The 27,382-nt window shown below is 40.4% G+C and overlaps 1 protein-coding gene across 2 annotated transcripts; it reads left to right on the forward strand.

Moving 5' to 3' along the window:
• Window positions 1–684: 684 nt before the first annotated feature.
• Window positions 685–26,544, forward strand: SHCBP1 (SHC binding and spindle associated 1). 2 transcript variants are annotated; one of them, XM_072772058.1, is made up of 13 exons: window positions 685–912; window positions 3,677–3,844; window positions 4,219–4,334; window positions 5,777–5,985; window positions 8,528–8,620; window positions 12,233–12,466; window positions 12,557–12,725; window positions 13,069–13,189; window positions 16,497–16,628; window positions 17,305–17,423; window positions 22,732–22,818; window positions 23,196–23,337; window positions 25,348–26,544. In XM_072772058.1, the coding sequence occupies exons 1-13, from the start codon at window positions 828–830 to the stop codon at window positions 25,671–25,673; spliced, it is 2,001 nt and encodes a 666-aa protein (XP_072628159.1). In that variant the 5' UTR covers window positions 685–827; the 3' UTR covers window positions 25,674–26,544. The 2 variants fall into 2 exon arrangements, with proteins under 2 accessions (XP_072628159.1, XP_072628160.1); XM_072772059.1 differs by lacking the exon at window positions 22,732–22,818.
• Window positions 26,545–27,382: the final 838 nt, after the last annotated feature.

A 27,382-nucleotide genomic window follows, 5' to 3' on the forward strand; every position in this document is an offset into this window, starting at 1 on the left:
TGAACATAGAAGTGCATATATCTTTTTGACTTAGTGGTTTTTTTCCCCCTTTGAATACATACCCAGAAGTGGAATTGCTGGATTAAAAAAAAATTTTTTTTTTTTTGCGGGTAGGTAACGTACAACAGGACGGCTGCAGCTGACAGGTGGAGCATGCGGGAGGGTGTCTTGTGCACGAGGCTCAGTCAGTGTGAGCTGTTGTTACTGGAGGTAATCGTTGCCTCTGACCCTTATGGGTAAAAGCACACTTTTACTAACTTTTTTTTTAGTTTTTTTTTTTTTTTCTTTTACTAACTTTGACCTTCTTTGGAAGTAGTGTGAGTGTATGAGGGCGTTGTGCACACACGCGGGGGCGAGGTGCGGGGGTGCTGGGGCGGGGCTGGTGCTCCGCCGGGCAGGTGCGCAGCCGCGAGCCCAGGTCACCGGCACAACCGAAGGTGACCTTGTGTCAAGTGGCTTAAGGCGATCCCACCGGTGGTGGCAGAAACAAGCCTACACGCTGTGTTCTGATCCCCAGTCCGGTGCCTTCCGTGCTAGGCCGACTTCCCGGCGCGGCTTGCTAGCGTTTCGGAAAACACCCCAAAAACCATGCTCCGGCTCAGCTTCGTGCACGTCGCTCCCAGAGAGTAGAGGACCCGGGGCCTGGCGAGGAGGCGGTCCGCCCGCGCGGTAGGTGGCGCTCTGCGCGGCGTCAGCGGGGCGGGGCTCGCCGGGGCCGCGCCGCGGACGCCTCCCTCTCATTGGCCCGCCGCCTCGGCCCACGGCCCAATGGGAAGCGCCGGCGTCAGCCTGTTACCGGGCGAGGAGACAGCCCGCGGAAATTTGAAATGGCGGACGGGCCGCGGGCCATGGCTGCGCAGCCGGGGCGCCGGGGCCGGGAGGACGCCGAGGAGCCAGTGGCCGCGGAGAGGGGTGAGCCCCGCGGTGGGCCGTGTCGTGGGCCTGGGGCGTGGGTGGGCCTCCCGGCGGCGCGGAGGGGACGTGAGCTCGCGGCGTGGGCGGGCACAGCCCGGCGCGGCCCCCTCCTGCTCCCTCTCGCTTTTTAAAGATTTTACTTATTTATCCATGAGAGACACAGAGAGAGAGACAGAGAGAGGCAGAGACACAGGCGGAGGGAGGAGCAGGCTCCACGCGGGGAGCCCGACGCGGGACTCGAACCCGGGACCCGGGGTCACGCCCTGGGCGGAAGGCGGTGCTGACCGCCGACCCCAGGTGCCCCCCAATCACTGTCAGCTGCGCAGCTTAGAGGCGTTAGAGACACTCCCGTTGTTGTGCAGCTGCCCCCCCCCCCCCCCGTCACTCCCCCTTGTCACCGGGAATGCTACACCTGGCGATGACCCCCAGCCTCCCCTCCCCCACCCCCTGGCTACCGCAGGGCACTTGCCACTCTAGGCCCCTCGGGTCGGTGGCTTCCCGCTGTACTTCTCTTGCTGTGACTGTGTCCTCAGGGCTCATCTGTGGTGTGTGGGGTGTGTGTGTGAGCATTTCCTTCCTTTTTTAAGGCTGAATAATGTTCCTTTGTGTAGATGACACCTTTTGCTTATCCGTTCATCCACTTTATGTGTAGATGACACTTGGGATGCTCCTGCCCTTTGCTGCTCTGAACATGGGACGTACAAATGTCTTTTGGAGATCCTGCTTTGTTTTTTCTTTTTTAAGATTTTATTTATTAGAGGGGCGGGCGGTGGGGCAGTCAGAGGGAAAAGCAGATTCCCCACTGAGCAGGGAGCCCGATGCAGGACTCCACCACAATCGGAGCTGAAGGGACACGTTCAACCTCCAGAGCTCCCCAGGCGTCCCATAGTAATTCTATTCTTATATTATTTTTTTAAAATTTTATTTATTCATGAGAAGGGGGGCAGAGACAGAGGCAGAGGCAGAAGGAGAAGCAGGCTCCATGCAGGGAGCCCAACACAGGACTGGATCCAGGGACCCCGGCGTCACACCCTGGGCTGAAGGCAGGTGCTCAACTGCTGAGCCACCCAGGCTGCCCAGTAATTCTATTTTTAAATTTTTGTAAAAATTTTTTTTTTTTTATTTAATTTATTTATGAGAGGGAGGGAGGCAGAGACACAGGCAGAGGGAGAAGCAGGCTTCATTTAGGGAGCCCAACGTGGGACTCGATCCTGGGTCTCCAGGATCACACCCTGGGCTGAAGACAGCGCTAAACCGCTGAGCCACCCGGGCCACCCATTTTTAAAGTTTTGAGGGACCACCATACTGTTCTCCATTGCCCTGTACCATTTTATTTTATTTTATTATTATTTTTTAAAGATTTATTTATTTATTTATTTATGATAGAGAGAGAGAGCGGCAGAGACACAGGAGGAGGGAGAAGCAAGCTCCATGCCGGGAGCCCGACATGGGACTCGATCCCGGGACTCCAGGATCGCGCCCTGGGCCAAAGGCAGGTGCCAAACCGCTGAGCCAGGCAGGGACCCTGCCCTGTACCAGGGTTCTGTTTCTCTACATCGTCACCAAGACTCGTTTCCTTGATATTTTTCTTGTTGTTTTTTGATAATCCCATCCTAACGGGTGTGAGGCAAAAGTAGTATTTCTTTAATAAACATTTATTTATATTATTTAACAGGTACTATTGTGATCATGACCAACAAATTGATTAATCTTAATTTAAGTGAAATAGGCATCTATTTCCATCTTACCTTTATAGGACAGGAAACTGAGGCACAGAGACATTGCCACGCAGCTGGTGAGGTACTGATGTCCTCCGAGGCTCATGTGCATTGGCATTTGTGAGCAGTAGAGCCCTGAGTACCCTGTGGTCACTAGTGGGGCCTGAACAGAGGCAAAGAAGTTGAAGGAAGGAGGGAATACGAGTAGCAGGGGGTGCCAAGGTGGGCTGCGGTGGAGAGAAAGATACCCTCCCTGAAATAAGCTGTGGAGACCATTTTGCCAGCGTAAATGCTATCCTCGGCATTGTTTATTTGGTACTTGTTTTGTCTATTAAGAACATTGTATTATACAGAGTTAGATATGCCCCTGACCAAATCATGCCTCATGAAATGTCAATTACAGCCCAAACCTAATGTGATGAGCATTTTCTAATCTTTTCTCTAGACACAGTCACTGAGATTAGTGAGGAGGAACTTTTAACGAGGTGGCTTTAGTGAAGTAAACCTCATGCATTATTAAGAATCTGTTTATTGGAGGGCCATTGACAGACTCATATTGCAGAAAACAAAGGACGGCTTCACCTCATTTGCGAAGGAATGTAGGATACCAGCTCCTAACTTTAATGCAGCTTTATGGAATTATTTTGGGAAAAAAAATATCTGTAAGATATTGGACCATTATAAGTTGCTAGCTATAGTAAGAATCACGGCTTTATCCTTTAAAGGAGATCTTTAGTGATTGCCAGTGAATCAAAAACAACCCTTTCCCTCTGCCTTCTGAAAAACTTCATAGAACAACAAAGAATTAACCTATGAAAGATTTTAAGTTCTTATTGTTTTGAAGTAGAGCTTGGATTTTGAGGTGTTTTCAAGTTTGGAAAACTGATTTCTCCTGACAATGATAAAGGTAAATAAAGCATCACACCCAAATCCTTGTGTGTATTTTTTTTTAGGAATTTCTAAATGAAAATATGAAATTAGGAGCAGTCTGTAAACACTGAAGTGTCTGGGATGGTTAAGCCTGCTTATTTTCATTCTTTTAGGTCTGTTTCAAGATGAAGATTCATGCAGTGATTGTAGCAATCATGATAAGCCAGGTTCTAATTTACAAAGTTTTGTGCCCGAGGGAAAGACTCATTTCCCAGAAATATTCCAGACAAGTCAACTTTTGTTCTACGAGCGATTCAGAGCTTATCAAGATTACATTTTAGGTGAGTACGGTCTTGGGTTTTTGTTTTTTTTTTTTCTTTTTCTTTTTCTTTTATCTTTTCAGTTTACAAGTAGATTGTCTCCGTCTCCCAGACTGCCAGTTGGTTCTGGGAAAGTGGATTTATGAACTTTTCTCTGCTTTATGCAGTCTCAATTTTTTTTTAAAGATTTTATTTATTTATTCATTCATGAGAGACACACAGAGAGAGGCAGAGACACAGGCAGAGGGAGAAGCAGGCTCCATGCAGGGAGCCCAACGTGGGACTGGATCCTGGGACCCCGGGGTCACACCCTGGGCGGAAGGTGGCGCTAAACCGCTGAGCCACCTGGGCCACCCTACAGTCTCCATTCTTAACTGTGTTTAATTTGTTTGTAGCTGACTGCAAGGCCTCTGAAGTAAGAGAATTCACAGCTGAGTTCTTGGAGAAGGTCCTTGAACCATCTGGATGGCAGGCAGTCTGGCACACTAACGTGTTCGAGGTGCTGGTTGAGGTAAATTTAATTCCATTGTTAAAGACATTTGGCTCTAGCTAAAAGCACTTTCCTTCAGACTTACAGCCAAAGTGCTTATTTTTAATTAAAGTTTATGAGCTGATTGAAAATAACATGTTTTTCACATCTAATTGTCATGGTGTCTGAAGTGTTCCACGAATTTTAAAGGTGGCCAAGGAGGAGCTAACAGGGAATTGAGGTGGTTAAACTTTCAGTGTCCTTTGACAGGCAGAAGTGGATTATAAACCTATGAGGTGGAGGAGGTATTTGAGACCATTTAAAAAATAAAGAGGCCTTATTATGAAGTCAATGTAGAAAGTTCAGTTAATTTTTTACCTTCTTAGTTGTAGCCCATTAAGTAGCTCAAACCAAGCAAGACTTTTAAAACTGGCTTATTTCTTGCCTAACAAATTTGTAGGTACTTGGTTAATTTCTTGATAATGTGTCGCATTGTCAAAAGTAAAAACAATCTTATTTTTCACCTGACTGGGACTTTTACAGTAAATTTGCACTCTAATTACAGCTGTGAATTTTTCTCAGTGTTAACTGGACCACAAAAAACCCCAGTTAATCTAAAATGTTAAGCCAGGGAGTGAGAATACAAGTTGTTGCTACAGCTCCTTTACAAAATGGCATCATTTACTGCAGTGATTATGGGCGAGGCAGTGGGTGGCAGCTGTTCCTGGTGGCTTAAATTTTTTATTATGTTACTATCTTTGGTGGCAGTAAAGTCCTATTAATTTTGTTGCCATAGTGTCGTCAGTGCCCCAGTCGTCCTGTCCACGTGCAACCCCCCACCTCCACCCTGACCTATTCCCTAAAAGTTGTCTAAGTCATGGACTTAAATGTGTCCTACCCCTGCTTAACACCTCTAATGCATTGCATTTACCGAAGCCCTGATGTTGGCTTCGTGGTTTCTCATTGTCTAGAGAACATAAAGTCCAAGCTCCTTCCAATGTCCTTTCTGTCCTGATCTCTCTGCCCTTTTCTCTCACTTCATCTCCTGCTGCCCCTCCCCTGCCCATTTCTTTCTTTTGATTCCAGTAAGAAATATTGCCTGTCTGCTGCTCCAGCAGCCAATCTTTTCTCTGCCACAGGGCCTTTTCACCTTCTTGCTCTTCAGATGGCTGCTTCTCTTTCATCCCGTACATCCCAGCTAAGAAGTGACTTCGCCAGATCATCCCAGCAAAACCAGACCACCACCCCTCTGGTTATACTTTGTCACATGCTCAATACTGTCTTGTCTTGTTTGTTTGTCTCTTCAGTTACAATGTAAGCTCCATTTGGGTAAGAGCCAGGCCCTTCTTGTTTATTTTTTATATAATGGAAGAAGGCTCCCTGTTGCCATTACATACTTTAAAAAAAAAAAAAAATCAGGCTGTAGTGTTTTGTGTGTATCTTAATTTTGATTTCCATGTAAGTCACATTATTTTAATTTTCAGGTCACAGATGTGGACTTTGCAGCCTTGAAGGCAGTGGTGAGGCTTGCCGACCCATACCTCTGTGAATCTCAAGTGAGCTCTTTTACCTTGGAGTGTATGAATGAGCTCCTCGATCTGAAGGAACATCGGTTGCCCCTGCAGGAGCTGTGGGTGGTATTTGATGATTCTGGAGTATTTGACCAGACAGCCCTTGCAATTGAACATGTCAGGTAGGAAGAGAGGAGAAGGAGAGTTGATGAAAATAACCTCATGGCCAGAAATGTCAGATGAAGGGCAGTAATTCTGGTCTGCGTTATGTACCCAGATTTAAAACTCACACTGTAAAGCTGGTCATTGCAATATTTTAAAATATTCAAAGATAGAGAATTTTTTTTTTTTTAAGATTTGATTTATTTATTCTTCTTCTCTGATTTCATCTTGCTTTCCCTCTCAGTCACATTATAGTTGTTTGATCCTTCTCATCTCTTAACACACTCTCCTTCCAGCTTCTTGGTCATCCTGGCCTGCTCTTCCTTTCCTCCTCAAAACTTAAAATGTTGGAGTTACCCAGGATCCATCTGAGGCTATCTACCCTTCTCTCTCTTTAATCAGCCTTGGAAGCACATTAGAATCACCTGGGAATTGTTTTTATAGGTGTAGTCTAATACATGAAAAAGGATGATAGGATCAGAATATCAGTATTTTATAACCTGTAATAAATAAAATAAAGGTTCTAGGCGATGGTCATGATTAGCTGATTAAAAACTCATGGTAAACTTTGTAGTAGATGCATCAGGCAGGCTGACAACACCTGAATCCCCTGGTCATTCTTAACCTCATCATCAGAAGAGATGACCAGGTGTCATATACTTCCTGATTGGAAGTACATTGTGTCCCCCTTTAAGTATCCTTGCCAAAAAAATCTTCCCTACAGCTGACCAAGTCTTTAGATCTTACTATCTGTTTACCAGAAATAAAAGAAACAGATGCGATCAGTAAAATTCAGAGTATGGAAAACTCAATAAATTGCAAGGAGACATCAGGCTTCCTGCATGGAGCCTGCTTCTCTCTGCCTCTTTGTGTGTGTGTGTGTGTGTGTGTGTGTCTCATGAATAGATAAATAAAATCTTAAAAAAAAAAAAAAAAAAAACAGGGGGGGATCCCTGGGTGGCTGAGTGGTTGGGGCCTTCAGCCCAGGGCATGATCCTGGGTTCCCGGGATCAAGTCCTATATCAGGCTCCCTGCATGGAGCCTGCTTCTTCCTCTCCCTGTGTCTCTGCCTCTCTCTCTCTGTCTCTCATGAATAAATAAATAAAATCTTAAAAAAAAAAAAATAAATTGCAGGGAGAAAAGGAGAGGGGATAATCTTTAGAATAAAAGTAATTTAATTAAGTACAATTGGATACCTATTTGAAAAGCCAATGATAAAACAATAGCAATAATATCAGAAGGGACAAACAGGGTAAATTCAACACTAACTGGATATTTGGATAGGAAAGAATTATAACGTTTTCTTAGTATAAAGATTTATTTTAGAGTTACACATTAAAATGTGTGAATGATGTTATATGTTTGACATTTGCTTTAAAGTAATCTGGTGTGCAGATGGTGGGGCTGGGGAGCAGAGAAGTAAATGGGTTAGGGTAGAGATGAAGTAAGATTGCCTGTGTGTTGATAATTGTTGAACCTGGGTGATACATACATGGTATTCATGATACTATTTGCTCTTGTATATGTTTGAGATTTTCCATAATAAAAATTTGTTAAATCACTTGAGGAGGTTTAAAAAATATGGATTCTGTATCTGATATCCTCCCCGCTCCCGATTCTGATTTATTGGTCTGGAATAGGTTTGAAAACTAGTTTTTGAAAGCTTCTGAGGGGACTCTAACATGCAGCCAAGGTTGAGAACATTTAATGCCATCAATATGCCGACAACTCTCAGATTTATATCTTTAGCCCTGACCTTTCTGGTGAGCTCTGGGCTTGTTTATTCATCTTCCCTCTTGACGTCATCCACTTGGAGGTCAGATAGGCATCTCAATTCACACGTGGAGAAAACAACTCTGTTTTCAACCCAAATCTGTTTCTCTCCCAATCTTTTCTATATTAAGAAATGGCACCACCATCCAACCAATTACAGATGGTCAGTAAACAGTTCTTATTTTATTTTTTTGTTTTATTTTATTTTAATTTATTTATGTGTGTGTGTGTGAGAGAGAGAGAGCATGAACTGGGGATAGGGGCAGGCAGAGGGAGAGGGAGAAGCAGACTCCTACTCAGTCAACCTGGGGCTGGATCCTAGGATTCCAGGATCATGACCTGAACCAAGGGCAGATGCTCAACCAACTGAGCCACTCAGGTGCCCTAATAAATAGTTCTAATTAAATAAAGGTCATAATGGAACCAATATTATAGAAAAACTACTTTAGGGGCACTCAGATCATGATCCCGTGGTCCTGGGATTGAGTCCCAAGTTGGGCTCCCTGCTTAGCAGGCAGTATGCTTCTCCCTGTTTCTGCCACTCCCCCTGCTGTGCTCTCTCTCATTCTCACTCTGTCAAATAAATAAATAAAATCTTAAAAACAAAAACAAAAAGCTTTAGCCAATCCAAAGAAGTTCTATTGACTCATAACTATCAAGCCTAGCATTTATGCATCATTCTCTATTGTGGCTAATAAGGTTGTTTTGATTTACTCTTTAGCTTGCACCTCTCCAAATCCCTAACACTGAGCCAGTGATTGAATTTGAATGATATGAATTTCCTTTTAGGTTTTTCTATCAAAATATTTGGAGGAGCTGGGATGAAGAAGAGGAGGATGAGTATGATTATTTTGTCAGATGTGTTGAACCTCGATTGAGATTGTAAGTTATTTATTAGTGACCTTGTACATGTTGGAAAAATAGCTACCCATGGTTTAATTTTACCTGTTTGGTGTATACATACTCCAGGGGCCCGCCCACACATAGAGCAAGCCATCATACAAATAGTTTAACCCATTGACAAGTTATTAAATGAAACTTGTGCAGGTGCCAAGAAGCCTACTTTTAGTTTAAGTAGTCTGCTGAGTCTAACAGCAGAGTTCAGGGACATTGAAGTTAAAGAGTTCACTGGTTTATAAATAAATAAAACTAGTTGAGCTAACATGTTTAAAAAAAACAAAAATCCTGTGTTAAATTCAAAGACAATTGTTTGAAAGATAGTGAAATTAGTTGAATTATACAAGACTTGTATACAATTATACAAGACTTCTTTTGCTTTATTTTTTAAAAATAAATAAAATACTTTAGAAAATAAAGTACTTTAGAGTACTTTAGAAAATATTTGGCTTTATTCTAAGTTCCTACAGCAAAACACCTGGTTAAACAGAATTATTTGAGGATGTACAGAATTATTTGAGGATGTTTTTGTCAAGTTCTTTTTTTTTTTTTTTTTTTTTTAAGATTTTATCCACTTATTCATGAGAGACAGAGAGACAGAGAGAGAGAAGCAGAGACACAGGCCAAGGGAGAAGCAGGCTCCATGCAGGGAGCCCGACTCGGGATTCGATCCCAGGTCTCCAGGATCACGCCCTGAGCCGAAGGCGGATGCTCAGCTGTTGAGCCACCCGGGCGTCCCTGTTTTGTCAAGTTCTTGTCCCTTAAGTCTTATTTGACAAATGAATGAAAATGCTAAGCAGTTAATATCGGTGATGCATAAAAATTTCCGGAATAGGGAAACACATTCTTCTAATTTGTCAGATTATTTTATTTATTTTATTTTATTTTATTTTATAATTTTTTAAATATTTATGTATGTATGTATGATAGACACACACACACAGAGAGAGAGAGAGAGAGAGAGGCAGAGACACAGGCAGAGGGAGAAGCAGGCTCCATGCCGGGAGCCCGACACGGGACTCGATCCTGGGACTCCAGGACCACACCCTGGGCCAAAGGCAGGTGCCAAACCGCTGAGCCACCCAGAGATCCCCTAATTTGTCAGATTTTAATAGGGAAAAATGCTTACATTACAAAAAGCCTAACTTAGCCATGCAGCCCAAGCACTGATTTTGTTAAATGTGGCATTCACATTTCCACGAGATGGAACTCTAAGACCAGGCAATTTTCCATGTATTCATGAGTGGTAATTTAAAGGCAGTGCTTCAATAAGAATAAAATTAGAACTTGCACTAAAAAAAATAAAAGAAAAATTGTAGAAGGTAATGTTTCTTTTCCCTATGTGAAGGATGATTTGGTTACATAAGATAAGGCAGTGATCCTTTACATTTTATGGAACCCAATTAGATTTAGTAAGTTTCTCTTAGTTTATATAGTAAATAATAAGTAAAAAATATGTGAGAAGTCTGTTTAGTGGTTCTACCTGATTTAGAATCATGTATAATTTCTGTTTAACCTTTCCAAGTTTTCCATCGTGCATTCCTATTTTCCCATAGTGTGTTCTATAAAATGCCAGAATTTCAAAAAGCTTGCATATCTTCTAGTTTAGGTTTTGATTGGAGTGAAATGTAATGGTAGGTGACTGTTGTGTATCTAGCAAATTTGATCTTGGAAAGGACTGTATTCTGACTTGACAGCTTTACATGTTCAAACAACAAATGATTTACATACACTGGCAGATGGGAAGGCATAAGGGAGTAATTGTTTTCAGTTGCGGAGAAGAAGCTATGGTACTCGATGGGGAAACTGGAATGTTATCAAATGTAGGGCAGACTCTATAAAAGGTCTCTGGGCAAAGATAGGAAGTAGTGTTATCAACAGGCAGGATTTAAAGGGAATCAAACCATATTGTCTTAATTTGGGAAGTAAATGTTTTTCCTTTTTAATGCAAGACGCTGTGCATCAAAGCTTATGGGTCTGAGACACAGATGTTGGTTCATGGCTTCCAAACCACAAAGTGTCACTTTAATGAGAAGAAATAAGCGGATTGGCATGGATATTGGAAATGCTAAGAAACTCATTTTAAAATTTGAGTCTTAATCTTCATAACTTAATAGACCTGATCAAGCAGTCAGTGCAATTTTTTCTTTGCAAAGTGGATTTCTAGAATATCTTTAAAAGAGCATGGGTTAACCAAAGCTGACAAAATCCATGCTTTTCAAGCTTCACCTAATTCATTTACTTGAAAAGTGGAAAAAATGTATTTTTAATTCATTTTAAATACTGTTTGAATGTTAACTGTGATTTCTTGTAAATTTGTTTAGGATGTGGTTCTGTTTTTTTCCCCCCATCTTATTTAGAGCATGACTAAGTTAAAAAAACATCATCTAAGGCAATAGTTTTCAACCTTGACTGCACATTAGAATCCCCAAGGAACTTTAAAAAAACTTCTCTACTTCTAGAGACCAATTTAATTGGTCTGAATGGGGACCTGAGCATTTGTATTTTTAAAAGCTCCCAGTGATTCTAATATGCAGCCAAGGTTGGAAAACTCTGGCTTCAGGCCTAGCTAATATGCATACTTTTAACTGAGAAATAAGGCAATTATTGTAAAACTATATATGGGTAATGACAATAATATTGCAGTTTATTTTCAAATCCATTAATTTCACGTCCATTAACTTGATTGTACTACATTCATAAATTATTGCATCTAGAAATGCTTTTTGTTCTATGTATTTGAGAGGGTATATAAACTAATAAGTTGTAAGTGCCAATAAGGTTGTCTGGTACTTGTTTTAATCACTCTCTAGGAATGGCAGCTTTATGTTTTTTTTCTGAGAATCTCAAAGGCTTATGTTTTTGAAACATACTGTAATAATCTTCCTAAGGGAATATGCAGCATAATTTTGTGCTGTAGTGCTTTAAATGTGAGGAAGGACTAGAGCCAGTGATTGAATCATTAAAAATTTTGATTCTATAAATATGGTAATCTGCAACAATGTTATGAAACTATTGGGATACTTCCCTCCTCCCCTACCCCTACACCTCCAGTTTGCTCTCTGACATCTGCTTATGATTAAGATTTTGAATCTAATATATGAGAAAATAATTTTTCATTAAATAATGATTACAAATGGTAAAAAGTGAACTTTCAGTGTTTCTAAAGCATACATGCTTGGATCTGTGCAACTTCCCAAAGCAAGAAAAGTTAGTGACCTTAATGAAGTGATCCTTAAAACTTTCAATAGCTTCCACTTATAATAGAGTTCTATTCAGAAAGACGTTACGTGTATCTGAGTTGTGTAAGATAAAACGCTTTTCTTCCTGGTCTTTGAGGACTAAATGGGCTGTTTCAATGATAGGAAAATGTGTCAGAGGGATCCCTGGGTGGCGCAGCGGTTTGGCGCCTGCCTTTGGCCCAGGGCGCGATCCTGGAGACCCGGGATCGAATCCCACATTGGGCTCCCGGTGCATGGAGCCTGCTTCTCCCTCTGCCTCTCTCTCTCTCTGTGACTATCATAAATAAATAAAAATTTAAAAAAAGGAAAATGTGTCAGAAAGTCAGTGGATTTCAATTTGCTTTTAAACTTTCAGGCATTATGACATCCTTGAAGACCGAGTTCCTTCAGGACTTATTGTGGATTACCACAATCTGTTGTCCCAGTGTGAGGAGAGTTACAGGAAATTTTTAAATCTGAGAAGCAGTTTGTCAAATTGTAACTCTGATTCCGAGCAGGAAAACATCTCCATGGTTGAAGGGTTAAAATTGTATTCAGAGATTGAACAGTTGAAACAAAAGCTAAAACTCATTGAGAATCCTTTGTTGAGGTATGTGTGTCTTTGTTTTTCTTAGTTAGTTGGCATCTTTTCTAACCAGCTATCTTACTAAGAACTGATTGGTCTTTTGGTTTCTCTAAGATACGTGTTTGGTTATCAGAAGAATTCAAATATCCAAGCAAAGGGCATTCGTCCAAATGGTCAGAAGGTCATGCATGTGGTCTCCTCCACCATGATGACTGGTCTGCTGCGGTCTCTGCTCAGGGACAGGCTTTCTCAGGAGCTTTGTAAGGAGGAAACAGAAATTCAGGTAAAAGTAATTTTTTGCCCACGTGGCTTTTTTTCTTCTACTTCACTCCAGGTTTTCCTGAATTCCACAGAGTGTTTACAGGAGCTTACAGAGTTGTTTTGTGTGTGTGTGTGTGTGTGTGTGTGTGTGTGTGTGTGTGTGATGGGTAGTAGTGAGAACTTTGCCTTTTATCAGCATTAGTAACTTAACAAGTGTGGGTTGGGTTCAGTGCAGTAGCTGAGGAGATACTTAAGTAAGCAGTTTTGGCTGCCTTTATAAAGTGAACATGAGGGTAGGGTACCTGGAGTGATACGTAGGTTGCCTTTTGGGGGGTGTATATTTGCAATCTGTTGTTGTTTTCTAGTTCCATAGCGATCCATTGTCTGCTATAAATGCCTGCTATGAAGGTGACACTGTGATTGTTTGCCCTGGCCATTACATGGTGCATGGCACGTTTGCCATTGCTGACTCCATTGATTTGGAAGGTGAGTCTGGAATATCATGAGACCAAAGTCTCTTGCATGATACACTTAAGAAAAAATAGTAAGTCACTGATCTTTTTGAAGCTCCAAGAATATGATTTAATCCATTTGATTTCAAATGAGTTGCCTTAAAATATTAAGAGTATTTAAAGTGTTTGGGGATTGACTCAGTGTTTGAGCAACTTGTTGGGAAGACAACATACACAAAGACAAAAAAGACCATTTAGGAAGAAGTATATTTTCTAGATTGTAGGTTTATGGGGAGGAAATCTCATTTCTAGAATAAAAAGTTTTCCTAGCAGTATTTTTTTAGAGTTTAGTATTTTTTATTTCCTGTCTACTCTTATTTCTTATATGTTACAGACATATTGATGCATGTATTTTTTGTTTTAAGTTTAACATATTTTTTCATAGGTATAGGTCCAACTTGAAAGTGGACCAAGAATCTTTATCTTATTAATTCTTTAAAAGCTTGCTGGGTGACTCAGTTGGTTGAGGGTCCAACTCTTGGTTTTGGCTCAGGTCATGATCTCAGGGTCTTGGGATCAAGTCCAGCTATGGGCTTCATGCTCTGTGAAGATTCTGCTTCTCTCCCTTAGCTCTTCCCCCAACTCATGCTCTCACTCTCTCTCTAGGGAAAAAATAAATGAAGCTTGCTGAATGTTAATTCTACACTTTGTATCTTGACCAAAGTGTACTTTCGAGAATATTAATATCAAAAGATTCTATTAAAAATAACTTTTTAACAGTCATATCCTATTGTACATTTTAAGTGTTTCCTAAATTTAGGTTACTTTACAATGGTTCATCTTGGTCCTGTGTATTTCCATAACATGTCAAATTTAGATGCACCTGTTCAACTATTTACCAAAAGAGCTTTAAGTTAGCAATAAAGCTTGTAATGCAAAAAATCCTTTATCATTTTGGGGCTTGTGCAGCTGGTCACAAACTGCTTAAGCTATGTTCTTTACCTTGTCAAAACTTCTTAATGGAAGCAAGGCTGGGAGTTTAATTTCCTTCTGTTCACTAGTACATCACCTCACCCCCTTTTTTGTTTTATGTATGTAATTTTTGTTCTTTCTCCTTTCCAATATTTGATATATAATAGATGTGTGTGTGTATAACATATCTGGAGGATAAATCACAGCAATAAAAATACTATTTTTTGGCATACTGAAAATAGCATTGATATTATAGATTGTGTGGTGGGTAAGAGATCTTCCTAGATTGGTAAAGATATTAATAATGAAATTGCAAAAGTGTAATAAATAACCATATAGAATTCTGATAGTTAAGTGTACAGATAACTAGATTTACTGCCAGAGGGCATTTCTGAGAATTTGGGAAATCCTATGGTATCTCTAGTGTGAATTTATGGAGTACTTGTTCATGAGTAATGTAAAAGGTTTTATTATAGCTTGTCTGATCTATAGCTAATGCTTATCACAAGAGATGTAATTGAGTATGTACTGTGTGTGGAGCGTTGACAGTAGTTGTAGGGTTTTACTTTCTTGTTTAGAATATATATTCACTTAAGTGATGTTTTTTTGTTTTAAACTACTAAGAATATGTAGCTTGTTTATGTAATAATCTGTTTTTTTTTCTCGGTATGACAATTATTTTTAAATTTTTTTGATGAGGGCAGCCTGGGTGGTTCAGCGGTTTAGCGCTGCCTTCAGCCCAGGCCGTGATCCTGGGGTCCTGGGATTGAGTCCCGCATCGGGCTCCCTACATGGAGCCTGTTTCTCCCTTTGCCTGGGTCTCTGCCTCTCTCTTTGTGTCTCTCATGAATAAATAAATAAATAAAATCTTTAAAAAAATAATTTTTTGATGATAAAAAACAATAGTTATTGTAGGAAATGTTCCAACTATAGACAGACACACAAAAAAAATCAAGAAAAAATAAATACATATAATCCAATCGTCCAGAGTCCACCACTGGCAGCATTCCTGGGTGTGGGGTCACCTTGCACTCTCCTCCAGTGCTCCTGAAGTCTTGTCTGTGTCTTTTGTGTTTTTTTTTTTTTCTTAAGATGTTATTTATTTACTCATGAGACACACAGAGAGAGGCAGAGACACAGGCAGAGGGAAAAGCAGGCTCTCTGTGGGGAGCTGATGCGGAACTTGATCCCGGGACCCGGGCATCATGACCAGAGCCAAAGGCAAATGCTCAACCACTGAGCCACCAGGTGCCCCATGTCTGTGTCCTTTGAGTACAGAAAAACTTCACTGGTTTTGCCTTTAATGTAGTGATTGCTTTCATTTACTCATGCAAACAGTCTTCGACAAGAGTTATTTCTTACGCTTTGTCTATTGGTTTTATTTTATGATGAGAGTCAGGCAACTTTGCTAGTTTTCTGATACTCCAGTTTTTTGTAAGCCCATTAAGAGGTCTGGCCTATATTATTAGTTTGGGATTTGTAGAGATCCAATGTTTTTTATTGGTTCACAAGGTAGACCTATTTTTTCAATAACAAATTGTTTTAAGTCAGTTTGTCAGATTCTTTTTTTTTTTAATTTTTTTTTTTTTTTTTTTTTTATGATAGTCACAGAGAGAGAGAGAGGCAGAGACACAGTCAGAGGGAGAAGCAGGCTCCATGCACCGGGAGCCCGATGTGGGATTCGATCCCGGGTCTCCAGGATCGCGCCCCGGGCCAAAGGCAGGCGCCAAACCGCTGCGCCACCCAGGGATCCCAGTTTGTCAGATTCTATGTCAATCTATTTAAGAGAATACTAAAATTAGGAAATCTTGAGAAATGCTTAGGCTTTTTCAAACCAAATTTATATTAGAATAATAGAATTTTAGAGTTGGGAAAAAATTTACAAGTGTTAAATGCTTTAAAGTTTTTTTTTTTTTTTAAGATTTTATTTATTTATTCATGAGAGACAGAGAGAGACAGAGACATAGGCAGAGGGAGAAGCAGGCTCCCTGCAGGGAGCCCGAAGTGGGACTCAATCCCAGGACCCCAGGATCACACCCTGAGCCAAAGGCAGAGATGTTCAACCACTGAGCCACCCAGGTGTCCCTATATAGCATTTTTGTAAGCAAATTTAGTGCTGAGCTGGTCTGAGATGGTTGATAGGATAGAGTTCCTGATAACAGGGGCAGATTGAGGTGTGGTTATTATTTAAAATTGTATAGCCTGGTTTAAATTAAACAAGATATGTGAGGTAGATTTTATTTAAATGCAACTTGGTTGACTGGTCTCATGTCATTTGGGGCCATTTGAAATAGAGAGATCTATTATAGTAACTTTATGTTTAAACATTTCCCCTCACCCATCTTAAATACTCTTGTTCTCTTCCTTAGGATATGGTCTACCAGATGATATTGTGATAGAAAAGAGGGGCAAAGGAGATACTTTTGTGGACTGTACAGGTGTGGATATTAAAATCTCAGGCATAAAATTTATTCAGCATGATGCTGTAGAAGGAATCTTGAGTAAGTATCTGAATATTTCCTGTGTTATTTTGTTCCAGGCTTTGAGAGAAAACTTTACTTTTCCTAGAAGATGCAATTCAATAAACCACTCTTGAGTATATGGAAGGCTGATTATTTATGTACATAACATGATGACTTAGGAAGCTTATTCTGAAGTAGAAAATAGTTCAGCCTATTGAAAATTTGTTACTTTATTTTTTATTTGTTTTAAAGATTTTATTTATTTATTCATGAGAGACACAGAGAAAGAGGCAGAGACATAGGCAGAGGGAGAACCAGGCTCCCTGTGGGAAGCCCGATGTGGGACTCGATCCCAGGACCCCGGGATCACGCCCTGAGCTGAAGGCAGATGCTCAACTGCTGAGCCACCCAGGCGTCCCTGTATTGCCATTCTTAAATTGGGTCTCCTTTTCTTCTCCCAAGATCTCATGAAAGTTACTTTCTGATACTTTTTTGGAAAATTGCTCTTTAACTTGATTTTGCATATCTGAGATCATTTCATTCGGTTTTAAGAATGCTGCTTTTACATGTTAGTCATTGTTTTGTAAATTGTGAGTTTGTAATTCCAGTAACAAAGTTTAAATGGTAGCTAGAGAAATATTTAGTATTAGAGCTGACATTTCTAATATTGGAAAACACATTACTTGAAGCATTTGATTGCATGTTTTCATCCTAGTCATCCACCGTGGTAAGACCACGTTGGAAAACTGTGTGCTGCAGTGTGAAACTACCGGAGTCACAGTGCGAACGTCAGCAGAATTTTTAATGAAGAACTCAGATTTATATGGTGCCAAGGTAGGATAATCTCTTATCCTTTGGGGAAGTAGTTTAGGTTTAAGTTCTTTTTGTTTTTTTGTTTTGTTTTGTTTTTTTAAAAGATTTTATTTATTCATGAGAATACACAGAGAGGAGAGAGAGAAGCAGAGACACAGGCAGAGGGAGAAGCAGGCTCCATGCAGGGAGCCCAATGTGGGACTCGATCCCAGGTCTCCAGGATCACACCCTGGGCTGAAGGCGGCGCTAAACCGCTGAGCCACCGGCGCTGCCCTAGGTTTAAGTTCTAAATAAGTAAACAAAATGTGGGACCAAGATGTAAATGCATACTCCTGTTCTCTTTCTTCAAAGAAGTTCAGACACTTTTATGTACTAAGCCGGATGTAGTTATATAAGGAAGAGAAATAAGAAATCTCAGTTTCTCTGTGATAACTTTGAGAAATTTAGACCCTTCACATTTGTTGACTTTATAAATGGATTTTGTAGCAATTGAAGCTCAGTTGCTTTTTTTTAAATTAGACTATTTATTTTGAGAGAATTGCTGAGATAACATGCCGTTGTAAGCAGTAGAACAGAGAGATCCTGTATGTGTGTTCTGTACTAGTTGTAACATCCTGTAAAACTGTAGTACAACAGCACAGCCAGATAGTCCATTCAGTCAAGTTGAGTATTACCATCACTTCAAGGTTCCCTGCATGTTGCCTTTTGACAGCGACAGCCACTTGCTTCTCCGTCACACCTCTTCTTTAATCACTGGCAAACCCTGGTCTTGTCTCCATTTCTGTTATTTCATCGTCCCAAGAACGTTATGTAAATGTAAATCATCATAACCTTCTGAGGTTGGCTTTTTTTACTTAGCACAGTTCTCTGGAGCTTCACCCAAGTTGTAGGTACCAAGTGTTTCTTCTTTTTTTATTGCTATTTACTATACTATTTATAGTATTCCAGCATATGGTTGTTGCACAGTTTGTTTAACTGTTCACCTGTTGAAGGATATCTGAGTTGTTTTCAAGTTTTGGCTGTTGTAAATAAAGCTACAGCCAACATTTGTGTACAGGTTACTATGGGAAACGTTTTCATTTCTCTGGAGTAAATGCCCAGGAGTGCAATTGTAGATCATGTGGCAACTGCATGTTTACTTTTTTTTTTTAAAAGACGTGGCCAGGGATCCCTGGGTGGTGCAGCGGTTTGGCGCCTGCCTTTGGCCCAGGGCGCGATCCTGGAGACCCAGGATCGAATCCCACGTCGGGCTCCTGGTGCATGGAGCCTGCTTCTCTCTCTGCCTGTGTCTCTGCCTCTCTCTCTCTCTCTCTCTCTCTCTCTGTGACTATCATAAATAAATAAAAATTAAAAAAAAAAAAAAAAAAAGACGTGGCCAGGGCAGCCTGGGTGGCTCAGTGGTTTAGCGCCACCTTCAGCCCAGGGCGTGATCCTGGGGACCTGGGATCGAGTCCCGCGTCAGGCTCCTTGCATGGAGCCTGCTTCTCCCTCTGCCTGTCTCTCTCTCACTCTCTCACGAATAAGTGAATAAAATCTTTAAAAAAAAAAAAGTTAAAATTAAAAAAAAAAAAGACATGGCCAAACTGTTTTCTAGAGTAGTTACATCATTTTACATTCCCATCAGCGGATGTTTGAGTGATACAGTTTCTCTATATCTTCCCCAGCATTTGATATTTTTACTGTTCTAATTTTAGCCATTCTGTTAGGTGTGTGGTTTTAATTTGCATTTACCTAGTGGTTAATGATGTGGAACATTTTTTCATATGCTTACTTGCCATCCTTCTCTTCAGTGAAATGTCTATTCATGACTTCTGACCATTTTCTTTTCTTTTTTTTTTTTTTTTTTTAATTTTTTTATTTATTTATGATAGTCACAGAGAGAGAGAGAGAGACAGACAGACAGACAGACATAGGCAGAGGGAGAAGCAGGCTCCACGCACCAAGAGCCCGACGTGGGATTCGATCCAGGGTCTCCAGGATCGCGCCCTGGGCCAAAGGCAGGCGCTAAACCGCTGCGCCACCCAGGGATCCCTCTGACCATTTTCTAATTGGATTATTTGTTCTTTTTTACTGTAGAGTTTTGAGAGTTCTTTTTATATTCTAGATACTAGTCCTCTGGTGGGTATTTGCTTTGCATACAGTTTTTGTTTTGTTTTTTTCTCTATCCTGAGAGTGTATACACCTGTGAGGCAGGCAGGGAGGGACGGGAGAGAGAGAATCCTAAGCAGGCCTCCTATCCAGCTCAGAGCCCCAAGATCATGCTCAACCGACTGAACCACCCGGGTGCCCCTGCAGATTTTTATGCTAGTCTATAGCTTGTCTTTTCATTTTATTCACATGGGCTTTTATAGAACAGAGCTTTAATTTATGATGAAGCCTAATTTATTGGATTTTTCCATTTATGGTTAGTGCTTTTGGTGTTAAGTGTAAGGAACTCTATGCCCAGCCTTAGGTCGCAAGGATTTTCTCTTATTCTTTTCTCCTAAAAATTTTATGGTTTACGTTTTACATGTAAGTCATGATCCGTTTTTGAGTAAATTTTGGTATAAATGTGAATTTTAGGTTAAGGTTTATTTATTTGCCCATAGATGTCCATTTGTAACCACACCATTTCTTAAAAAGGCTGTCATTCCTCCAATAAATTCGTTTTGCACTTTTGTCAAAAATCATCTGGGAAATTTGTGTGGGGATTTCTGTTTCTGTGTTCCCTTCTCCTAATGTGTGGACCTGTCCCTCCACCAACACCTGCTACTGTAAGTCTTGAAATCTGATAGTGATTCCTCCCACTTTGTCTTTTCCAAAATTGTTTCAGCTATTCTAATTCCTTTGCCTTTCAATATATATGTTTTAGAAAAATATTGTCTCTTTCTACAAAAAGTCTGAGATTTTGATAAGAATTTTTGTAAACCTGTATATCAATTTGGAGAGGATAGACACCGTTGTTTTGTTTTGTTTTAAGATTTTATTTATTCAAAAAAAAAAAGATTTTATTTATTCATGAGAGACACAGAGAGAGGCAGAGACACAGGCAGAGGGAGAAGCAGCCTCCCTGCGGGGAGCCCGACACGGGACTCAAGCCTGGGTCTCCAGGATCAGGACCTGGGCCAGAGGCGGCGCTGAACCGCTGAGCCACCCGGGCTGCCCTTTTTTTTTTTTAAAGATTTTACTTATTTATTCATGAGAGACACAGAAAGAGAGAGGCAGAAACACAAGCAGAGAGAGAAGCAGGCTCCATGCAGGGAGCCTGATGTGGGACTCAATCCTGGGACTCCAGGACCACGCCCTGGGCCAAAGGCAGTGCTAAACCGCTGAGCCACCCAGGGATCCCCCTATTCACTTTTTTTTTTAGTGCATTTTTTGTCTTTTGTTCAGATTGGGTAGTTTCTATTCTTCTATCTTCCCAGTTTACTGATTCTTTGCTCTGTCTTTTCCTTTCTGCTGGTGAGCCCATCCATGGAGCTTTTTATTTCTGTCATTTTTGAGCTCTGAAATTTCCATTTGGTCCTTTATATTTTCTGTTACTTTGCTGAGCCTTTCTGTTAATTTGTGTGCCTTTCATTTTTCATTTAAGTATGTTCATAATTGCTCATTAAAGCATTTTTATCATGGCTGCTTTAAAATCCTTGTCGGCTAATTCTAACATCTGACAGTTGGTCTTGGCATCTGTTGACAGTTTGACATCTTTCTGGCTCTTGGTTTGGCAAGAGATTTTCACCTGAAACCTGGATATTTTGTGGTATTATGAGAGCCTGGATCTTCTGTTTTAACTTCGGTGACACCAGTACAGGAAGGGTTGAGGTGGAGGGTACTGCCTCGTTACTGAGAGGTGCAGGGAGGGAGAAGTCCGGGTTCCCCATTTAGCTTCCATTGACACCCAGTTTGAATGGGGGAGCTCTTTGTTACTGCTGTAGAAATTCTGATTTCTTACATGATTTCCCTGATGCCACGGCCCAAGGCAGTGGCCTTGTTACACTGGGCAGTGGTGAAAGGCCAGGCTTCCTGCCAGGCCTGCTCTGGTACCACCCTAGTGGGGAGGAGCAGTAGCACTTTGACTGTCGGGTGGGAGTGCTGGCGCTTTGGCTGGTGGCTTCCTACTTGGCCTTCTCTGACACCACCCCACGGGGAGAGTTGCGGTGCCTGGTGATAGTCTTGAGAAGGATGTTTATGTTCTCCTTTCGGCATTTGCCAGCATGTGTGGGGACGGTCCACTGTTTTTATCTGTGGTGTTTGGCTGGCATAGAGCTATAATTGTCTGAAAGTTTTCTGACTTTCCAGGTTGCCTGGTTCTTTGGCTAGAGAGAGCAGGCTTTTCAGGAGGCTTCTGGTCTGTGTCTGGTGTTCGTGGATTGCCAGCTTCTTCAGCCTCAAGTCTGGGGAAGAAAGCCCAATTAGCAGATCTTTTTACCTAATGGAGAGTTAGATTGGTGTGTAGTGGGTCATCTGGGCATATATGTTCTCCTATCCCTAAAAGGGATATAATAATAAATTTTTCTCATGGCATACTCTCAACATACATACAGTAAATGTGTTATAAATGGTTAATAGCAGTGTTTCTTCATGTATGATATTATATATGAAATTATTCCGAAAATGATTTCTTAAATAACTAGAGGTTTGAATAAATTATTTTTACTTCCCAAAGTGCTTAGTATAACTTCAGTAAATAAATGATTCCTGTTATTGTTACTTCTTAATTGATACCATGTAGTCCCAAGGAATAATGTGAAAGAATTGTTCCATGCATGGATCTTTCTGGTTACTTTGTATAAATGATACACTTGAATTGGCTGCTAATTTTAACATGTGTGTAGTAGTGGAGGCCATTAATTCTTTAGCTCATACTGATTTTTAAGTTATGTTGAGATGTTTTAAAACTGATGGGTTTTAAAAAATATCAGGTCTATTTTCTATCCTTATATTACAATATTTTACTAGACTCAAATACTGTTCTCCAGCTAATTGAGTATCTCAGAGAAGATGTTCATTTTAAATAATTGCAAAATTGTTAAATACTTTGTTCTTTTTCTTTGGCAGGATCAGAAAACTGACTTGTCCAGAATGAAAGGGAGTGGGACAGTAATCAAGTGTTGATAATCTTAGCCAGTGTTTTGTGTGTATATCTGTGAATCATTTTTGAAAGTGATAAATGATAGAGAATTTGCTGGAAATGGAGCAAATGGAAATGTTGATTAGAAATATCTAACAAAGCTTTCTGTAAAATACTTTGTATTTGCACTATGTTAAGGTTTAAGAAGTGATTGTAATAAGCCTTCTCTTGTAGTCTTGTCTTTAAAAAACTGATTGTAACACCTTAAAACATAACTTGTAGGGTGCTGGTATAGAAATCTATCCAGGGAGTAAGTGCACCTTAAGTGACAATGGGATCCATCACTGCAAGGAAGGGATACTCATTAAGGTGAGTGCTCCTGCTAAAACACCCTCTTTCCAAAAGTTAGTTAGAATGGTTTCATACAAGAAATAATTGTGTTTCATTAAATTCTCATGTTGAGTTCTATTGTTTTCTGGTTTTGAAAGCACAAGCAGTATATACATCTTAATAATCATCTTGATATCAATAGTTGGTGATGTTCTTTTGTGAGAATATGTTGCTGCCTATAGATCTGCAGAAATGACAGAGGAATGCTATGTCACTCAGCTTGGACTGCACTACCACTTATTAATAAGCATAGCCTTCTCCTTTATTTTTAGAATAGCCGGGAAAAAGTGAGATTTTAAAAATCAGGTGGTGTTGAATGTGACAGTTCCTTAAAACATTTGTTTTCAATGTCACAGGACTTCTTAGATGAGCATTATGACATTCCCAAAATATCCATGGTGAATAATGTCATACATAATAATGAAGGTTATGGTGTTGTCTTGGTGAAACCTACAATCTTCTCTGACCTGCAGGAAAATGTCCAAGATGAAACCGAAGGTATGCTGTATTTAGTGATTTTTAAAAATAAAAACTGGATCTAGTTTGCTTTATTTCAACATTGAACTCTGATTAAGGATCCAAGTCTTCCTTTCCTTTAACAAAGATAACTGGCATATGCTTGGACTTGGGGTTGAAGAAGCTTGGGAAAGCTATAACATTGCAGACTCCCAGGGTGAAAGAAACTTTCAAGGTCAACTAGTTCACCTATTGCTTCTAAACCTTGGTGTGTGGTTGTAATAAGAATATTATTTGGTCCTGTAGTTCCCTTCTTTTTTTTATTTTTTATTTTTTTATTTTTATTTATTTATTTTTTTTTATGATAGTCACAGAGAGAGAGAGAGGCAGAGACATAGGCAGAGGGAGAAGCAGGCTCCATGCATCGGGAGCCCGATGTGGGATTCGATCCCGGATCTCCAGGATCGTGCCCTGGGCCAAAGGCAGGCGCCAAACCGCTGTGCCACCCAGGGATCCCGTGTAGTTCCCTTCTTATCATGCTTGGCTTTCTGTATATTTATAGAATAAAGCTGGACATATGATGGCAATGGTAGCTCCTGCTGGCGTTTGTTAAGGGTGGAGGCAGAGAAGTGCGTGTGCCAGTCTGCATTTGCTGGAGGGGATCGTGAAGTTTGTTTCTATTTTTTATTGGCAGAAGTAAATGCCTCCCTGTCAACTGTCTTTCTATGGCAGCAAAGCTGAGTTAAATCGTTAGGAAATTCATGACTTTCAAGCCATGACCCAGATTACTATGAAATCTCAGTCAGAGAGGGATTAAGCATTGGCATGGGTGAGGAAAGTAGTCCTCATCATCCTCAAGACCCACTCTAGTTATCTGTGAGTTCTTTTCTTCACACAGTTCTGTAGTTAGACGTCCAAATGGGCTTGTCTGCATTATGTACTTAGGGTCTCACAAGGGTGAACACAGAGGTGAGTGGGCTTTTGTCTGAGAGCTCTGGGGGGAAGGTCGGCTTCTGAGCTCATTCATATCATTGGCAGAACTCATTTGCTTGGGCAGCCCCAGTGGCTCAGCGGTTTAGCGCCTGCCTTCAGCCCAGGGCGCGATCCTGGAGACCCAGGATCGAGTTCCACATCGGGCTCCCGGTGCATGGAGCCTGCTTCTCCCTCTGCCTGTGTCTCTGCCTCTCTGTGTGTGTGTGTGTGTGTGTGTGTGTGTGTGTGTGTGTGTGTGTGTGTGTCTCTCATGAATGAATAAATAAAATCTTAAAAAAAAAAAAAAGAATTCATTTGCTTGAGGTCATAGGAATGAGGTCTCCATTTTTTGGCTATATTGGCTGGGGATTGTCCTCAGTTTCTAGAGGCCAGGCTTGGCCTATAACCCTCTGTATCTCCAACTTTCCTCAAGAGAACCTCCCTCAAGGCAAATGTTGCTCATGCTTCAAATCTCTCTCACATTATGAATTTCTTCATGCTTTCTTTTCCTTCTTTTAAAGAGCCCCTATGACTGGATTAGGGACACCTAATTATCTTCTTCAAGTCAGCTGCTTAGTAACCTTAATGACATGTGCAAAATCATTTTGCCATTTAGCAGTCATGAAGGTAGCACCAGGGGTTGGGCGTTGCAGGAACCATCTAGAATTCTACCCCAGATACCTACTCACTGAGAATGCTGGCATCAGCTGCTGGAGTGGAGTTCCTTTAGGAAGAGTGGCACTGTCTTATTAATCTTTGCATCTAGCCCCTAAAGCCATGCGTAGTAGGTAGTAAATACTCAGGAAAGGTCTGTTAAGTGAAGGAGATTCTAGGGTAAAAAGAGAAAAGAATTCAAAATTGGTAATCCTTTTGAAAGGAGAGTCAGAAAGCTTTGGTACAAAGAGGAAAACGACTGCTCGTTGAGCTACTTACAGCAAAGAGTTTGTAGAATCTACTCAGATGACGGCAGGAATCCTTGGCAGAAAAAACTTGAAAGCTCTCACAGAATATAGAAATATATATTTTTTTGTGGAGTTATTTTGTACATTTAACCTTATTTATTATAATTTATTTCTCCAGAAAATAGAGCACTTAAAGTTCCAACAAGTGAAGAGGCAGATACAGCAGAAAGGATAGATTTAGAGGAGCTGATTCAGTGTGCAACTGGCAAAATGGAGCTTTATGCAAGATCCAGCCTTTCTGAGCAAGTTGAAGGCAACTGTGAAATTGTGAATGAACTAGTTGCTGCCTCCACACAGAAGGGCCAGATGAAGAAGAAAAGGTTGAGTGAACTGGGGATCACGCAAGCTGACGACAAGTTAATGTCACAGGAGATGTTTGTTTCAATTGTGGGGAACCAGTTTAAGTGGAATGGGAAAGGGAGTTTTGGCACATTTCTTTTCTGACCACCATGATGTAAATAGATAGAAAAATAGTGGATTTTGCACATGCTGCCCTAAGAGTCACTGCTGCTATGGTAGTTCGCTTCATGTCTGTATTTCACATTTGATATATTTGATTGGGTGTGAGTGAAATGACATCTATTTCTGTCTGCAGGTGTTGCACAAGAGACATTTCCTCTGTATAAGGAAGGTCATAAAAACATATAAAATAGAAATATAAAATAGAAAATGAAGATTTCTTATCTGGAAAGTCTTGCTTTCTCAAACACATCCTTCTGTCGTATTATTAAGCCTATCAGTAACTTTCTAGTATAAATACACTTTAACCTAGCACTTCGGACACGAGGAAGACAGAGAATACAAGATGAGTGCACAGAAATGCAATAGGTGTCAAATGTGCAGTGTTCTTACACTTGTCTTTTTCTCCCAATTAACAGCAAGTCTGATTTCCATGCTGCATTTGCATAATACTTGTCTTAAAATAAAAGCTTTTATGATTGGGAGGTTATCTGTGTAATCAGACTTATTGAGAATCTGAGTGTGATGCATTTTTATGTTGAACTATGTAATCATCAAAACAGTAATAGATAGCATGGCAGGTTTGAAACATGAGATGTGTTATTCAGAGCCAGTGCATAAGTAGAGCATTTTCACTGTTGCTGAATATGAATGATTAAAAAGAAGTTTTTTTTTTTTCGCCATAACAGTATTCTGATCAAATTTCAAGTATCTTAGACAAAGTGATTACTTTTACAACCTATATCAGCTCTGTGTTCTTGAATATCATATTGTAAAGCACAGCTTTTAAAATATTTATATTTTTAAAAAGTGTATGTGTCATTACTGATTAAAATTAAAATGATGAAATAAAAAATTGAATCTTGTTATATTTTTTCCAGATGCATTATGGGCCATAGCATATGTGTAGCATATGTAGCATGTGTGGTCCTTTGGAATGCGCACAAAGTTTATCCTTTTAGTGTTTTTTTTTTTTTTAATGTTTCAGAAAGAGTATTAAGGTTGGGGATCCCTGGGTGGCTCAGCAGTTTAGCACCTGCCTTTGACCCAGGGCGCGATCTTGGAGTCCCAGGACCGAGTCCCACGTCGGGCTCCTGGCATGGAGCCTGCTTCTCCCTCCTCCTGTGTCTCTGCCTCTTTCTCTCTCTCTCTCTATGTCTATGATGAATAAATAAAGAAATCTTTTAAAAAAAGGAAGAGAGTATTAAGGTTTTTCTTCAGTGTGGTTGGTTCTTAAATTGCATAATACTAAATGTGGAAGAATTTATGTTGGATATCTTGTCTGACTATTGAAAGGCATTTTTCTTTTACTCTTTTAAATCCTGTTGCAGAAGAAATGCTAATTCTGCATTAGTTGGAGCCAAATACTGATTTAAAAACCATTTATTCAACTTTAAAAAAAGTCAAATTGGTTTTCCAATCAAATTTCCACTTTATCTTGGAGTTTAGATTTCATATATTGGAACTGGCTGGAGTGAGTGTCAAGAGAATGACAAGTAGCAAGGTAAGTTAATACCTTCTTTATTCCTTTTTATAGCAGGATAGTTTTTATTTTATTTTATTTTTGAAAGATTTTATTTATTCATGAGAGACAGAGGCAGGGACACAGGCAGAGGGAGAAGCAGGCTCCATGCAGGGAGCCGATGGGTGACTCGATCTTGGGACTCCAGGATCACATCCTGGGCCGAAGGAAG

This window comes from Canis lupus, chromosome 13, assembly GCF_048164855.1.
Source record: "Canis lupus baileyi chromosome 13, mCanLup2.hap1, whole genome shotgun sequence".
Taxonomy (NCBI): Eukaryota; Metazoa; Chordata; class Mammalia; order Carnivora; family Canidae; genus Canis; species Canis lupus.

Excerpts from the sequence above, each read along its gene's own strand:
- SHCBP1 (XM_072772058.1), top strand. The coding sequence starts at position 828 with ATGGCGGACGGGCCGCGGGCCATGGCTGCGCAGCCGGGGCGCCGGGGC. Across the intron at positions 4,335-5,776 it reads TGTTCGAGGTGCTGGTTGAG|GTCACAGATGTGGACTTTGC; the intron begins GTAAATTTAATT and ends TTTAATTTTCAG. Across the intron at positions 22,819-23,195 it reads AGGAAGGGATACTCATTAAG|GACTTCTTAGATGAGCATTA; the intron begins GTGAGTGCTCCT and ends TCAATGTCACAG.